This window comes from Triturus cristatus, chromosome 4_2 (genome assembly GCF_964204655.1).
Source record: "Triturus cristatus chromosome 4_2, aTriCri1.1, whole genome shotgun sequence".
In the NCBI taxonomy this organism is placed as follows: domain Eukaryota; kingdom Metazoa; phylum Chordata; class Amphibia; order Caudata; family Salamandridae; genus Triturus; species Triturus cristatus.
In genome coordinates, this window is record NC_140586.1 from 318,673,068 (window position 1) to 318,689,852 (window position 16,785).

General features: G+C 41.8%; 1 protein-coding gene across 1 annotated transcript in view; it reads right to left on the reverse strand.

Annotated features, from left to right (window-relative positions):
• PLA2G4A (phospholipase A2 group IVA) overlaps positions 1–16,785 on the reverse strand; it is a 737,221-nt gene that overhangs the window by 393,217 nt on the left and 327,219 nt on the right. The window contains exons 7-8 of the mRNA XM_085601661.1: positions 8,831–8,975; positions 417–553 (exon numbers count right to left, since the gene is read on the reverse strand). Of these exons, the coding sequence (XP_085457787.1) occupies positions 417–553; positions 8,831–8,975 (282 nt within the window). The remainder of the gene's footprint in view (positions 1–416; positions 554–8,830; positions 8,976–16,785) is intronic.

Genomic DNA, 16,785 nt, shown 5'->3' on the forward strand with positions numbered 1-16,785 from the left:
GATGAAAGAATAAAGTACAGTTTGTGAATCCAGAAAAGATTCCTGCAGTAAATCAAATAACGGCATTACAAATAGATTTCTTCCCAGATATATAACATCAATGTACTGGTAACACTCCATAAATATGCATAATCAGAAAACATCAATCATTTTTAATGTGAACAAATGTTCACTTAAAACTACAATCAATCACAGTTTGTCAGTTTCATTTTGGATTGTACCAGTCAGGAGGGAAGTAAATCATTAATCTAGTTGAGCTACATCCTTCCCATGAAAAAGAGATGATCCAGAGCCTTGGTCACAGCCTGTGTAAGAGAGTGTTCACATGCAAATATTGTTAAAATATGTTGTGCATCACTGATGCAGAGGACCACTTTTTCACAAATCTCACAACGACACAACATGTTTAAACTTACCATGTAGATCCCGATAGCCCAGCCAGATAGGTGACGCAATCAATTACTCCTGACTGAAAGAGTGCTTTCATTACACCAGAAAAACCAACCATAGCCCGAAATCCTCCTCCAGAGCCTAAGACCGCAATGACTGGCACCTGCACAGGCAAGATTACAGCACACCAGTTAAGGGGAGGAGTTTGCGTTGCACTTCAAACACAGTGCTAAACATTAGATACTTTTTCGGGCTAGATTAAAGGCGTTGCTGCAATAACACAGCTTTCTTGAAATCTGGAAGGCCATTTTTGTGATTTATGCATTGGCATTAAGAATAATCGACCTTGTCTTTAGCAGAAATACCATAAAGGTTATTAAAAAAGACAGTTACGGAAAAGACAATATAAATGATTATTAAAAGTTCGCGAAGATTAAAATGAGCACTACCTGTCTTTGGATTGCACCACATTTGAAAGCCTTCCATTATGTGAGATCCATTTCAACAGCAAAATTTAAGCTTTTTGTTCAATACAAAAAGGACTTTGTATGGGGACTGGCGTGAACAGCCTCTTGTGACACTTGCCTCTGTTATCAAAGGAATGTGATGATGTAAGTGAAGGGGAATCGGACACAAGAAGAAGGGGATAGACTTGAAACTATGGAAAGGTCATGCTTCTAATAAAAGACTTTTACTACTCAAGACAAGTCTGCAAGCTGTTCCTTCAATTACTTAACTGTGTCTAGAACTATTCACTTCGCAACGAGTGGGATACACCACTGTCAAACAAAATGTGCAATATCTTGCTTAGTGTGCAAGATGATCTAGAGAAACATATTCAGTCCATTTTGTGTGAGGGTGTCATTGAACATGGTGACATCACACATTGTTTGTCCCACTTGGTCCAAGCATACTAAAGAAGTGGAGAACTGTGTGTTTGTGTCAATGTTTAAAAATTCAATTCGGCTCTGCGGGTTGGCTCTTTCCCCCTCCTTAGATTGGAAAGTATGTTGTCTTAAGGGGGTCAAGCCAAGGTGAATCTGCTTATCAAATTCTGTAACATCCTGATTCTAGACACTATATAGCCTTCATCACACCAGCAGGCACCTACTAATTTCATCACCTTCCTTTTGGGTTGGCGAGAAGCAGCCTCAACATTTCAGAGGGTCCTCACCAACATTCTGCAAGCAGTTTGTAACTTCTTAGTATTGTAGGATGACACCATTAGTTACGGTGGGAATTTGGTTGAACACTACACCACTATGGAATGTATGTTGGCGTTATTGCAGAAAAATGGCGTGACTCTGCACAGTGAAAAGGGTGTGTTCAGAACCTTTAAAATGAAGTACCTGGGGCTTGTATTTACTTAAAATGGCATCAAACCAAGATCAAGTTTGGCAAATAACATTCATAACACTCCCTCACCCAAAGATAAAAATCAGCTTTAATCTTTCCATGGGATGTGTGAATTCCATTCCACATTTCTCCAAAGGTTTGCTACTATGATTGAATGCTTAAGACCACTGGTAAAGAAAGGCTCAGATTTTGTATGGAATGAGGAATGAAGCAACAATCCTCAAAATTAAGAAACTAATATCTTAAGCTTCTGCTCTACAACCATTCACAGAAGGCAATGTTTGTCATATACCCGTAGACGCCAGTGCTGATGACCGCGGCACAGTACTCTTGCAATTAGACAACCAAAAACATAAAACTATTGGGTTTGTCTCCCATACTCTACGCCGATCTGGATGCAGGTCCTCAGTGATTGAAAAGAAAAAGCAGACGTGTGTATGGGGGTAGGGAAACTTTGCTCATATATCTGGGGACGTCCGTTTGAGCTAAAATGAGATCGCACACCATATATAGATATGCTTTCCAGGGAGAAGATAACATTTAAAGCAAATCTGGTAAAGTTAGTCACAAAACTCGGAGCAGAACGTCAGAAAGAATATATTCCTGGTCCCCGCAATGTGCAAGTTGATTGTCTATCTCGTCTTCCCATTGAATGTGACATGGGTAGTGATTTTGTCAATACTCAAGAATGCTTAATTGCCAGCTGTGGTATTAAGGCTGTTGTGTGGGAAAGTGTGGAGCATTGGAAGAACGAGTTATAGTAGGATGGAATTATTCAACGAGGAATTGAGTTTATAGTTGAAGGGTGGCCAGAGGCGACAAACCTTGATACTGCTCTCCAACCTTACTGTAGAGCTACTAACAAATTGTTTGAGTTTGATGGGTTGTTGTTTCGTGGTGAGAAGTTGATTACTCCCACTAAATTAAGACACAAAACTATAGAATCTGCTCCTAGTGGCCAATATGGCACCACATTAAAAAAGAAAATAATCAAAGTGGAGTATTGGGGGCCCAGCATGGACTTTGGGATACAGAAATTCAGAGGAACGTGCACTGTGCAGTAAATGATAAGCACGTGCAAATATTTTCATCACTAGAATACCCTGTGGATGCGCCAGAGAGTGTGGCAAAAAGCTGGCTTAGCTTTTCTCAGACCTTTTACCATTCAACCAGCTCGATAGAGATACATATTAGATTTAGTTGATCACTTACCCCACTGAGTTGAAGTACAATTTCTTTGCATACCATACAGCTGACATGGTTCGGAGTTTTCTGAGTGATATTTTTGTGAAGTAGGGGGTGCCTTAAGATTTATTAATAGAAGATAGCGTACGGTATTCTTCACATATTTTATATGGATGTTTTGGACCAGTCTGGACTAATACACATCAGGACACATTTATATAGACCACAAAGTAATGGTTCGGGCAGGATGTTTTGATGCTGTGAGATGCATGGTGTGGTCTTACTTCACAACTCCTCGTGTTTCAACTGGGATGTCTGCTTTTGCAACAATGTAAGAAAGGAAAGCTTGTTCTGAATTCCAACCCAGGCCAATTGCATGGTGAAGGAGCATCCAAAAGACTGTGAACCTCTCTCAGACAGATAGAACTCTGCCAAATTTGTATGGCACATATGAGGAAATGCAAAAATGTTGGCTACCATCCAAAGGTGGGTGAAAGGGTCAGAATTATGGAACCTTTGTTGTTGAGAAAAGGCCTGTCGAAATTCTGTGAGCCTGTGCAAATTCTAAAGATTAGAGGGAACACAGCAAAGGCTGAAGGAGGGCAGTGGAGGCATGTTGATAGGTTATCTAGTTCAAAACCGGAATCCCAGTTACAGCTGAGTCTGACAATCATCATGATGTTCAGATTTCCAGTGGAGACCATAGTGAATTTCTTCGTTGCAGTACTAGAATAAGAAAATGCCCTAAAAATCTGTTGGATTTATCTGCAGCAAGTTAAGCTGTATAATGCTTCACTTCTGGCTTGTTTAAGCCTAGTATTGAGGTTAAAATCTGTATTTTTCTTCTTCTTGATCTTTATTTCGGTCTCTAGGACCATAAAAGAGTACATCATAAAAACATTTTAAAACAAAATGATACAGTAATAATTTGCAAACAATTGACCAAAATATAGAACAGTCATTCAATTGATGATAACTTAATACATTGACTGCGGCTGTGCCACATTGCCGTTAAAAATTTTGAAACTGCAAAAACAATTGGGGCCGAAAGATCTCTTTTTAAGATCCTGTATGCCGGAAGGTAGCCCCTAAAGCCCAAGTTTTTAAGAATTGGAACAAGCCAATACTTTCTTGCTCTTCTATATGCTGGGCAAAAGAATATTATGTGCAAGTCACATTCTCTCGGGTGCGCACATGCTGGGCATTGTAACGAAGTCTCGGAGTTTGTCCAGCAAGCAGTGTGGGCTTTAAGGGGAAGGGTGCTGTACCTCCATTGCATGAAGAGCTTCCTGGTAAGCGGGGGGCCAATATTGTCATATACTAGCTCTAGAAGGTATGAGTCTTTAAACTCCAGAAATGTACCCGTTAGGGACCTCTCCTGTGAAATTTTAATTTGGACACGTAAATGATGTTCATAATAGTCTTTGGAGAGAGTCTTCCTTGAGATTCTGGGGCAAGTATTTTCCGGATGAGACCATAGATTCTGTCTGTCTAGTGTCTGAGCCAGGGAAACCGTACAGGATTGCAAAGTCTCATGATTTCCTTAAGCTCAGATCTATATTCAAACAATTCTGGTGTAGACCATAATTTCCGCCAGTACAGTAAGGGTTTAAGGCCCAGTTCTTCCAAAATTGGTCTAAGGCCTAGGTCAAATCTCAGTGGTAAGAGAGGGGTACTGGGGGGGGAGACCGCTGGGACCCAAAGATAAGGAGCTAGCATACTGGAGGAAGATTCAAAATTTAACCATTGTCCGGGTGGGATTCTTAAGGCTACTACCCATTGAGGTCACGTTTAGGTATTTCCCTTTTGTCTGCTAAGGACTAATGGTTAGCTTGACGGTCTAGTGCTCAGGCCCAGCTGTGGACACTCCTATTTTTAGGAGGTCATAGGCAATCTGTGTCCATCTGAGGGGGCAACTATTAACATGAAGATGGTACTCTGACACGCAAGGCTGGAGTCCCCGCTTTATTCTCTGTGTGCCATTTAATATTTTTCTCTTACGTGTTACTATGTTAATCAGTTTCAGCCTTCCTACGATTCCTAGATAAGACTTACATGTCTTTCTTCAGAAAAAGGACATGACCAAGTAAGGCAGAGACAGCAAGTAGGACCGCAATGGAAGGCTTCTTGAGGTGGTCATTATTGATGCTGGTTTCCAATTAGGGGTACACATCAAGTAGGTTGTAAGATTTAGGGGATTTTCATGGCTTTGGGTACTCTTACACCACATTACCTACCTCTTTTGCTTTTCAGGTTCCCTGGCCATGCCTCTCTGGGACAAAAGGGACAGGAGTTTAAACAATCTCCCATATCTTGCCTTCTTTATTTCATGTGCTTTTTCTTCCATAGCATGCCTTCCAGCAATAACACTTCACACTGAAAGACATATCTGTCTAGACAGAGCTGTTTTCATTCAAGGAGCTATGGGAGGCAGCACAGATTCACTGTATCCACTGGGCACTGGGGAAGGTGTACAAGGTCCTGGTACCAGAGGTAGAGACACAAGCAGTCAAAAAGCTCCATAAGAAGGCAAGAAAGGCACCGGCCTGATTCACAGATTCCCTCCAAGCATCCAGGGGTGGGTGCGGGGTATCCTTAAATGTATCTCAGGCTTCAATTTCATTCATTTCTCTTTCTAAACATTAATCAGCAGTTTTGTTTTCTGATAGCAGTATGTTTCTAAACATTTCAGTTGGCGGGCATAGATAATAAATGACAAAAGCACAATACCACCAGTAACCAGCAATATGGCTACTTTCTCTCCGCTCTGCTTTAGAGGGTCAAGTTTTATATTTCTAAATCTCCTGCAGCAATCACAAATAAAATCAATTCATCCCTGTTGTAACCTAGTATGCATAGGAAATTCTTCTGTACACTCCTATGCTTTCTCATATTCCACTTTTGCTGCTGATTGGGTATGAAATACCTACAGTTCTGTTCTCGAAGTAGTGTCAAGGCAGCCTACACAAGAGGCTGATTTGCTAAGTCAAAAGCTAGCTTGTGATGAAAAACGTCAACTACAGCAAAACCTTCTTAAATTGTAATCCAGGACCAGAATATCTGGAAAAAACATTCAAATGGTACTGCCCTACCAGACAACTTAGTTCTCCTAATGCAAAAAATATTTTTATTCCTCACTATAGGCGCTCTTCATAGGGCGGAAGAAGCTTTGTTGTAAATGCTACGAGGTTATGGATTTCTCTACCTCGTCATATAAAATCCTTATCTGATCTTTTTCCCCTTCAGGAAAACACTAAAAATATGACTTTTTAACAAACAAGCTATGTAAGATGTTCACAAGAGTACTGTTCAGTCCATTGAAGCAGTGTCAAGACACCTCCGGGTACACGTGCGCTTTACAAGCATTTTAACATAACAATCTTTAACATTAAAAAAGAAGATTAAATTATTACAGCATCATTTTGGCATTTTTTCCAGACAATGGGTAATGCTCGTCCATGGGCACCTCAAATCAAAGTTAATACCCGTTGAATATGAAGCCATCATGAAGATTACATTTTTCTTTGTGTATGCCTCTTTCTGAACGTACAAACAAGTCAACAAATAACTCTTGCTTGTCTCAAAGGTTCATATATTCAGGTTTATTACAAACATGACCCTGGTTGGGAAATTGTTAAATCTCCCTTTCTATCAGAAGCACTTAAGGTTTACAAAGATGTGCTATGAGGCTGGCAGGTCAAAGTACTATCTAAAATCATCCCACTTAATTCTATAAATGTTTCTAAAACTGCTAATCAGTACACCCTGAAGCCTGTCAATCTGGCTGAGAAATGCTTTAACTCCTATGTTTACTCAAAGCTATCATGACTCTAAACTCATTGTTAATAAACATTACATGTTAACAATCTGTTCAATAATAACACATACAAGTTTTTTTATATTTTTCTTCTCATTCTTTCAAATGTACTAGTTTGCACATGTAATGTTTGTGGCATTTAAGGCTGCATGGAAGACACATTTGCTAAACTAATATTAACACTCTTGCACATCATTTTAATAGTCTGCTCAACCCCAATTGTGATTCAATAATGCTCAACCTGACCATAACTTTTAAAAGCACCATCCTCATACGGAAATTGGTCTCTAATCAGCGAGTTTTGAAAGACTCCCTTTCTTATGATGGTGGACAATTGCATAACCAACAGAATCCAGGAATATATTCTCTCCTGGCTACAGCATTAAACACCTTTATTAGTAAACACTCCTATAATTTAGGTTGTGTAAAGTACAGATATACTTTTAAGTGTTTAGGGCCCAAGGATTTATTTAACTTTTATCCAATATTCGCTTCCTACATCTGGCAACTAGCTATCAAGCAGGGAGGAGTGCCTACTTGTGATTCAGCAGGTGAAACATGGACCACGCAGTTACTGTTTTGAACTCGTGCAGACTAATGTTTTACTATACATATTTCAGGTCATTTGACTCTACCGAAGTGACCTCCAGGAGACAAGCAAACTCCTCAAACCTTTTGGTATTCTTCCAATTGAGAGACCGCTTCTACATCTTCCCAGGCTGTGCTGCATCTGCTTTTTTTGCTTCTACATCTTCCTAGGCTGTGCTGCATCTGCTTTTTTTGCTGTCTAACACCACCTATAAAGCAGATCCTCCTCTGCACCTGTACTTACAATGAGCTTTTATGGTCTGAACAATCAACTGTACCTACTGAAACGGCAAGAATCAAACTATTCGAACGGCCGTCTGCTACTGCTACTCTTTGATGTACAAAGGTGGTAATGAAAACAAGACCTTCTCATCAATTTGCTCCAAGTTGGCAACCCTTCCTCCCACCTTTTAGGTCCCCTGCTAACTGTTCCTCTATCTCTGGTTCAATTGCCCCCAAACTATATATAAACCATCCTACATATAGTACATGTCGAAAAGCAATACAACTCCTCATCAGGGGTAGCAAGTGTTTTATAAATGCAAACCCTTCCCTCTTCTATCCCTCCACTATCCTTTTTTCAATCCACATAAGACTCACATGTCCATCACTCAAATTATGTTCATTTTCCCCTATACTAATTCCACATTAACCCTTTGGGTTCCAGAGTAGAGTGCTACTCACGAAAGGCGTTTCAACACCTAATGAGGGGCAGCAAGCGCTATATAAATGCAAACCCTGCCCTTTTCTATCCCTCCACTATCCTTTTCAATCCAAATAACAGAAAAACATGCCCACCGTTCAAACTAATTGCATATTTCACTATTCTAAAATTCACCACTAATCCTTTTTGGGTTCCAGAGTAGCATGCTACACGCCGAAAAAGTGCTTTGATGCCTTGCCAGTAGTAGTAAGCGCTATATAAATGCACTTACAATTACACAGGCAGGTTATGCATAATTGTCCATTTTTGTGGCTCGTGGTTAGTAAACGGAAAGACCTCAACAGCACCTGTTGTATTCTCACCAAACTGTGTATTTAAGCACAAACAATCTAAAAGCTACCGAAGTCAGAAGTGGACCATAGTTGCTATCGGAACGTAGCTCCACTCTAATATCTTTAACCAGAGCCCAAGCTTTAATTTTAGCAAATAATCAAGAAAGCACACATTTTTTGTGACTACTCTTATGGTATTTTTTTGCTGAGAAGTTAGTCTATGTGCAGTCACTCAGTCCAATGAGGACAGTAGCCACAAGCCAAAATAACAAGCGGTTTTTCATACGTACCCGCATGAAAAATGGGGCCTGCTGTCAGACTAAATTTAAAGTACTTCCTCTTGACAGTAAGAGTCGAGAAGAAGAGGAATTTTTTGCTTGTTTTAATGTTCTTGGATTTTTGAGTTAGACTGCAAGAGCAAGCTACAATGTGAACCTGTAATCCTAAAATGGCGAACATATTTTCTAAATTAGTCAGCATAAAAGCATTTCAACTCACATCACGTGGTGAGGAGATTAGGTCTTTACTCTTCTCTGGACCAAGGAGATCCTTTATCCCTTGAATCACTGCAGTTTTTCGTGTCCTTCGAAAAACCTTCTCCTGGTCGCACAGAGCCATGCTGAATCGGAGATCTGGAGAGCAACTGAGGAATGTGAAATTATGAAATTAGAGCTGCTGGCATTGCAAGACTGTATTATCAGTACATAAACACTGATTTTACCACTGCAGCAGATCATTCTCTGCTAACATAAGAAACAAATCCATCTTACCATAAGCTTGAAAATGGAGGCCACATCAATATACTCAAGAATATAATCATCCCACGAGTCAATCATTAAACTCCTACACTTCCTTATTTCAGGATTGCTTAGGTCACAAACTTCACCTGTAAACTGATTAGCTGGTGTCTAATAATGTGATATTATAAAAATACAACATAGAAAGTGTTACTTACCTGTAACAATCGATTTGCACGTAGTGCTGTGAATTTGCATCATGTGCACACTCCTGCTTTCTAGTGTTGGACTCTGAACATTACAAGTTGATTTACTTGTAAACAAGGAGTTTCCGTTTCAAGGTGACTAGTAGTCTCCTCCCTGGAATCTACAATGGGCCAGGACAAAGACTCCACCTCAAATTGTGCCTTTCTCCTGCAGTAAGTATATGTGTGTTGAAAGAGAAGAGCTATGATGTTTAAGTACTGGCAAATTTGTCACAATTAGGGTCCACAGAAAATATGTATAATTTTCCACAAATATTTATTTACAATTGTTTCTGGGGAGGTGGCGAGGGTGCATGTGAATCAGCCCTTCTACAAACAGTTGTTACAGATAAGTAACATTTTCTGCTTGCAGCATCTGTAACGGTATAGCACATGTTTGGCGAGGAAGCAATAGCAGTACCCAAACCCCATAATATGACAGCTTGAGAGGAGAAGAGAAAGCAATGTTTTAAATATGCTTGTCTGACAAGGTGGGGCTGGGTGTGGGGCTTAACAGATGGCGCACCCAACAACATGGCCGCCAATACGTGGTTTCTAGAACTGCAGCCACATCCCATCTCTGTAATCTGAAATCATCCTAGTTGGAGTGCACAATCCATTGCTTATCGACCAAAGGGCACAGATAGATCTGGAGACGGTGGAGGTTGAGACACAGTAGACCTCTGCCTGCCCTGAGGAGATAGGGTAGTAATTACTAGGTGGAGGAAACTAACCATACACCCACCAGAGAAACCTTTGTCGTGCCTAAGGATGAAAGCAGCCTGGACAGTCATTGACACTGATTTAGGGACAGCTGAAGAGTAACTTGGAAGGTGTTCCCCAGGCCAGTTTACGGTCCTGAAAAGCTGACCCATAGTAGACTTTTGCCTCTACTAGACTCGGTTCACAGAGGCCACAAAGCCACCAAAAGGAAGAGGAAAATGGAGCATTGCTCTCCTCCAGAGAATTCTTTTCCATGTTTGGGAGGAAAACAGCATGAACCACCATCAACGCAGAGCCGTGGGTAGTGGAAGATGAAACTGTAAGGTGAGAAGCAGACTGAGCCTCCACTGGTCTCTCAGCTGTGCTGAACGGCTCAGCCCCCACCCTTTCTGACCTGCTGAAAAGACACTGTTGTGGTGGAGTCTTAATTGTGGAGGTGGGTGTGGGCAAAAACATTCAGCTGGCCTCCTTCCTGGTCTAATGCCTTCTCCAAGTGTTGCATGATAGCACTGTCTGAACAATGTCTGCTGTACTGGCCATTGTATGCATTCCACTTTCCAGTGGGCGGAGCGCTGGGCCCAAAGACTTAACATTTGAAAAGTAAGGAAATTCAACATCTGAAGGGTCATCACCAGATCTCTCTCAGCAAAATGCCACTTGCTGCTAAGGGTTGATTAAGTGCTTCCGAGGTGTAGATTATTTCTTCCTCCCTTCCCCTCAGAATACAATTGCTGGCAGAATGTAAACAATGCAGAACTGCAAGCAGAATGGGTCCCTCAATCCAAGACATCATTTGGTTTAGCTCAGGCCTCCCCAGTTCACCTAGAACTTATACTGAATAACATACAGGAAGCAAGCACTGCCATAGAAAGCAAAATCAGCACCATGGCACTTGAGATGGGTTTATTACATGCTGATTAGCGTAAAATCTCAGAGCACTGGAAAGACTGAACGTGGTCTGGTATAACTCAGCCATGGGCATGGATGAAGGAGATATTAGATTTACGAGATAGAATAGGTTTTGGAATTTTTAACTGAAGATGTAGAAGGTTGTTCTTGCAGGAGTAACAGCCACATCGTAGGACTACAGAAACTTACGAAAGCAATAACTGTTGCCCCTCAAGGCGAGTCCCATACCCTCCACTGGGTGCATTCCACAGGCCGGTGATTGCCAGGCTACAGAATTACTGAGACCATGGTGGCATCCTACAAAAATTCCGATCACACAACTCTTTTCAAGTGCATATCAATAGTATACTGATATTTCCAGACTACACTGCGGCAGTACAGCCCCAGAGACTAAATATAGTGCTATGCAGATCAATTAAATGCTTGAATTTCCAGCTAAACTCAAGGTAGTGCATGAAGGCAAATCTCACTTTTCCACAAAGTTGTTGGCAGCCTGAGAGTGGCAGGAAAATTAATGTGTACGAATGGTAGACTATCATGAACCGGATTACCAAATCCAGACTTGCAAAAGGGACACAGGAAGCTGAACAAGAAACCGGGTCAATTTTCACAGGATTGAATACTAGTGGATTAAGTGGCAGCTGTAGCAGTGGCAGCAGCATAGGCCTTGAGAGACTCAGAATCCACAAGGAGAGTAAGTGACTCCAGAGAAGATACATCCTCACAAAGTGGGGACACTGATGAACAGCCACGAGACACGGGCCCCACAGTCACCTCGATGACCAGAGACTGTCATTTAATAGTGGTAACCTTGTTAAGAATCGGTTACTGAGTATAGATATCTGGGTGTTATAATAGATGCTAGGGGCACAGGTAAAAATCCGTGTGCTGCACTACAGTGAAGAAATAACTCATTAATTGCAGCATTTCCCACACTCCAGAATAACTTAAAAGGGCTTTCCCTTAATCCATTATCACAATTATGTCAGTTAAACATGTTCCAACTCTTGCATATGGAGTAGAGACCTTAGAGGGTGTGCGGACAACACCATAGATAAACTAGTGACAGGGACCTACCGACGCCTGTTTAATCTACCTCGACAAACTTCACCAGCGCAAACCCGACTTGAGTTGGGACTTAAACGACAGAACCTAAGCAGCTTAGGAGCATATTTAAAATTCTGCCATAAAATTAGGAGGGATAATAACTCCTTGCTTACGACAGTGGTCTGGGAGGCAATAGGTGATAATAAACATAAGCTGGCTCATGAATATTTTAAACTGGCAATAGACACGTTCAAGGCGGAACAACTATGGGCCTTACCCCTCTCACAGGTGGCTTTTAATTATGTTATAAATGGGTGCAGTAAAAAATTGTCGTCTTTATGGGATAAATCAGTATTGGCAAAGAGATCCCATGCGTGGACAGTTATTGCTTCGTACGGTATGTTAAAACCTCAGAGCTCAAATAGCTCAGGAGACACAAATAGCCAAAGGGCAAAGCTGAAGTTTATCAATCTCCGATTTGGAAATAGCCAATTTCTTGGAGACGCCCCTGCATGGAAAATGATGAGTAGTGAGAGGATGTGTCGCCTCTGTAACCACAAGAGAGAAGATATTTGCCATATAATTTGTAGCTGCCCTTCTCTAACAGGTGAACGTAGGAGGCTGTTAAGGTCAGACTTTAATAGTCAAATGATACGAACATGTCGACAAGCAGTCAGAGCCAGTTAACAAGGAGAAAGTTTGCAATTCACGGGCAGACTTTTGAAGTTTATAGAAATAGTGAAGACGAAACTGCTTAACTGTGGACAATGAGGATTGTTTTATATATTCTTGGTTTTTATGAATTGATGAAAAGTACCTTTTAATTATGTGGTTTTAATATAAGGATATGGAAATGATAATGCATAAAATGTAAGAAGAATTGTAGTGGTAACCTTGTTAAGATATGTAGATTATTTGAAAGACATACTGATGACAAGGGAAGAGGGATGGTGCTATGAAGGGTACTGCTAACCAGACGTCAGTGCTTTTGCCATGACCCTAAATTGTATGACGAACTGGCTGTACCCAACTGGAAATTGCTATCTTACCTTTAAGTCCCTACTAAAGGGTACCCTGGTACCCAGGGCATGTATATTAGAGGGGTTCTACAGGGCTTGCAGCAATGTTGTGCCACCCTGAAGGTCCCCAACGTAAAACGAGTCACCAAGCCTGTCACTGCAGACTGGTAGAGCAGTCATACAGTGCTTTGCCATTGAAAGCAATGGTAAAAAAAAATACCACTTCCCCTGGACATGTGTATGTAAGTCATCCCTCTGGCAGGCCTTCCGAGCCCTAAAGGCACAGCGCAACATATGACACAGGCAGGACATGTACTTTGCAAGTCCTGATAGTAAAGCATGCAAAACTGGCGTATTTATTGTGAAAAGACTTGGTCGCCTAATTGGCGGGTACAAGGTTACACACCGACTTCTGAGCTGTGCTAACTCCTGAACAGTGCGTCCAAAGTAGGCACTCCAGGGTATCAAACAATTTGTTACATTAAGCCCGACTTGGAACTCAAGTCGAAATTAATATAATTGGTTGCAGTGCGCAGCTTTAGCAAAGCTGCTGCTTTATTGCCTTTAAAACTACTGTGCCTTCCCGGGCGCACATGAAGCCTGCTCTATAAGTCATTGTTCCCCTTCGGGAGAGTCTTTGGCATGTCTCTCCAGGAGAACAGAATGCTGAGGGATTGTAGGCCAAGGAGGTGTAAGGTCCCTCCTGCAGTTAGCCACTTGGGTGTTAGCCCCAAAAGGCAGACTTCAAAGGTGGAGTTGCCTTTAAAGGGCAGAATTGTTACACCAGGCTGGAAGGCTGCCCCATTGTTGAGGTAGACAGCCTGGCATGGGGAGCAGAGAGGGGAAACCAATTGTCAAACAAGTTGCCACAGAGGCATGTAGCCCTGAGGTAGAAACCCCGGGGGTGGACTAGGGAGGTCTGAACACAGAAAGCGGGGTCTCACCATCTTGGGAGTGGGCAGAATGGTACATCCTGGGATAGCCAGATTCCACAGTCTACAGGAAGTGGTCACCAGTTGGGAGGGAACCGGATAGACCATTGGCTTCCAACCGCATCCTGTCCTGAGGGCACTTTCTGAGCATAAAGGGGGGAGCTCTGGCACCTAGACCTCAGATCTCAACCGACTTGGAAGATGGACTGAAGGAGGACTGCCCTGCTGCACTGAGAGGCAGCAAAGAGAGGCTGCACGGAAGAAGACTGCACCTACTTGTTAGTAAAGAGAGGGAGTGTACCTGCAGTGTCCTGCTCAAGGAGAAGCGGTCTCCAGCGCGCAGTCAAGCCAAGAGAACTCCAAGGGCCAGCTGGTTGGCCTCCTGTTTGTAGCACAGGAACACAATAGCTGAAGAAGCCTGTTGGGGGCAAGGTGGTAGCCCAAAGTCTTTGAACCACTACCACAGCCCCCATGCAGCCGATGACCAAGACCCAATGCAAAGAGTAGCACCAGAGTTCCCTGTGTCTGAAAGTTGCTAGGATGCTCAGAAGGGGAGTTTATCAACCCCGGGAGGATTGGTCTTTGACTGCGACAACTGCCAGACCATAGAGGACTTTGTGGGACGTCAACGCAGAAACCAGGACCTCTGTAAAATGATCTTAAACCATAGCCAGTTATTCTGGACGATAGGTCGGAACAAACAGCAAACTCATTCCTTCATGGCGACTGAATGTGACCATGTTACGAGACCCAGCTTTGGTGGGGAGGAAATGAATTACTATTTCACAGAGAACAAGGTCGTCTATGGGAGGCAGTGGGAAGAAATGGGAGCATTTAAAGTGGTAGAGGAATGTGTCTTGAGGGCCAAGGGCATCAGAGACACCATTCTGTAGGAACCAGAGAAGGGGGCTAACTACTGAAATACGACTACACTTATGGGTAATTGAACAAATTGACTGAGAGAAGCCAGTCAAAATCTGACCACCCTTTTAAAGTGCATTTGATATTTTAACTACAAAACATAAAATAGAAGGCACTCAGAGAGAGTTAAAATAGGGACTTTACTTGCTGCTCTAGCTGCAACTGAACACAATAGAACTGAATAAACAAAATAAGAAATCACATAGGGATACTCTCAAGCTGAATAAATGACGTTTTCAGGGACTAGAACAAATTGTTTTAAACCCAAAACACCATTCATTGAAACCACACGTATATGGGAATATTTAGACTCACTAGGGCTGCAAGTACTACCAGTGGAATGGTCTGAAACACTAGAACAACCTATAAAGGCGACAGGGAATAGGGAAGCCATTCAAGCCTTGAGGGGTAACAAATCACTTGGATTGTATGTGTTACCCATAGAATTCTACTATAAATTTGCAACCTAATTGTTCCCCAAGTAACTTGAATTATACAATGACAGAAAAATAACCAGAGGGCTGCTGAAGAAAAGTGAAGATGTGACAACGATTCTACCAAAACCAGTAAAAGACAAACTTAAAAAGACCTCATACAGACCATCATCACTTTTAAATTTAGATTACAAATTCCTGAGCTACATATTTTCCAACAGAGTGATCCTGAGGCTACCTAAGCGAACGCACTCAGACCACAGGGTGTTGATACCAAGTCGTCTCAATCTTGGGTGACTATGTTCTTGCCGCAATGTCTCCTAACTGACCTGGGGCATCAGTGGCTGCTCTAGATATACAGAAAGCCTTTGATTCACTAGCTGACCCTACTGCTATGCTGGGATAGAAAGAAATAGGATCTGGCCCAAACATGTTGGATAGTATTAGATTACTGTATACATCCAGCAACAAGAGTGATAACCACCATATATATGATCCTATATGGAACACAGAGGGGCACCAGACAAGGTGTCCCCTTTCACCTCTATTGTTTGCTTTTGCTATAGAGTACCTGGCATGTCACTTTACAACATACAGGGTTGTAAACGAAGTAGAAATATTCGGCAGGCATCATCCAATCTTGCTATTCGTTCACAATGTTCTCCATTATATTTGGGACCCACCAACACAATTGCAAGAGGTGATCGATATGTTATGTAACCCTGGTTCTTTCTTGGGCTTGAATACAATTAAGGAGAAATCAGGTTAATTCCCCTAGTACTAAAACGTACTACGGTAGGAATTACAATTTTTTAAAGGTATTAGGGCATCTACCAGGAATCAGATCTGATGAACAGAAGCATGCACAAAACCCTGGAGGATTAGAAATTAGGCAAATTTCTGGAAAAGAATAGCCTGGTCAGTAATGGGCAGAGTGGCACTGTCCAAATTGATCATTCTCCCCCAATTATTGAATCATTTCTAAAATCTCCCAGTTTTACTACCCCAGAACTAGACTCACTGTTAACACCAATGATAGGGAGTGAAAGGAGACAGTCTCGCTAGACTCACTGCAGCGCACACATACTGAAGGAGGAATGGGCGCTGCAAATTATGATTATTATTACATTATTGCACAATTGTGGTATCTGGAAAAATGAGCTCCGGATTCCGAAATGTGTGGAAGTTAAATATTTGTCCACAGACGTATTCCCAGATGGGGGTTGAGTAACTTTGTTTGGGGGACATCTACTCCTCTGAACTTTCATGAAAATAAATGAAAAGTATAACATCCTTTCAGAACAATTCCTAACATATGTCAGACTGGTAAGTGCACCAGTACATATGGGCCAATATCAATATTTTAACCAAAGACGAACATAATTTTTTCATACATTAACAACTTGGGGATTAGACCATAGGGCAATATCCCATCTCTAATATATGCTGAAGGACACCATGGGCAACTCACATGTGAATGCCTGTA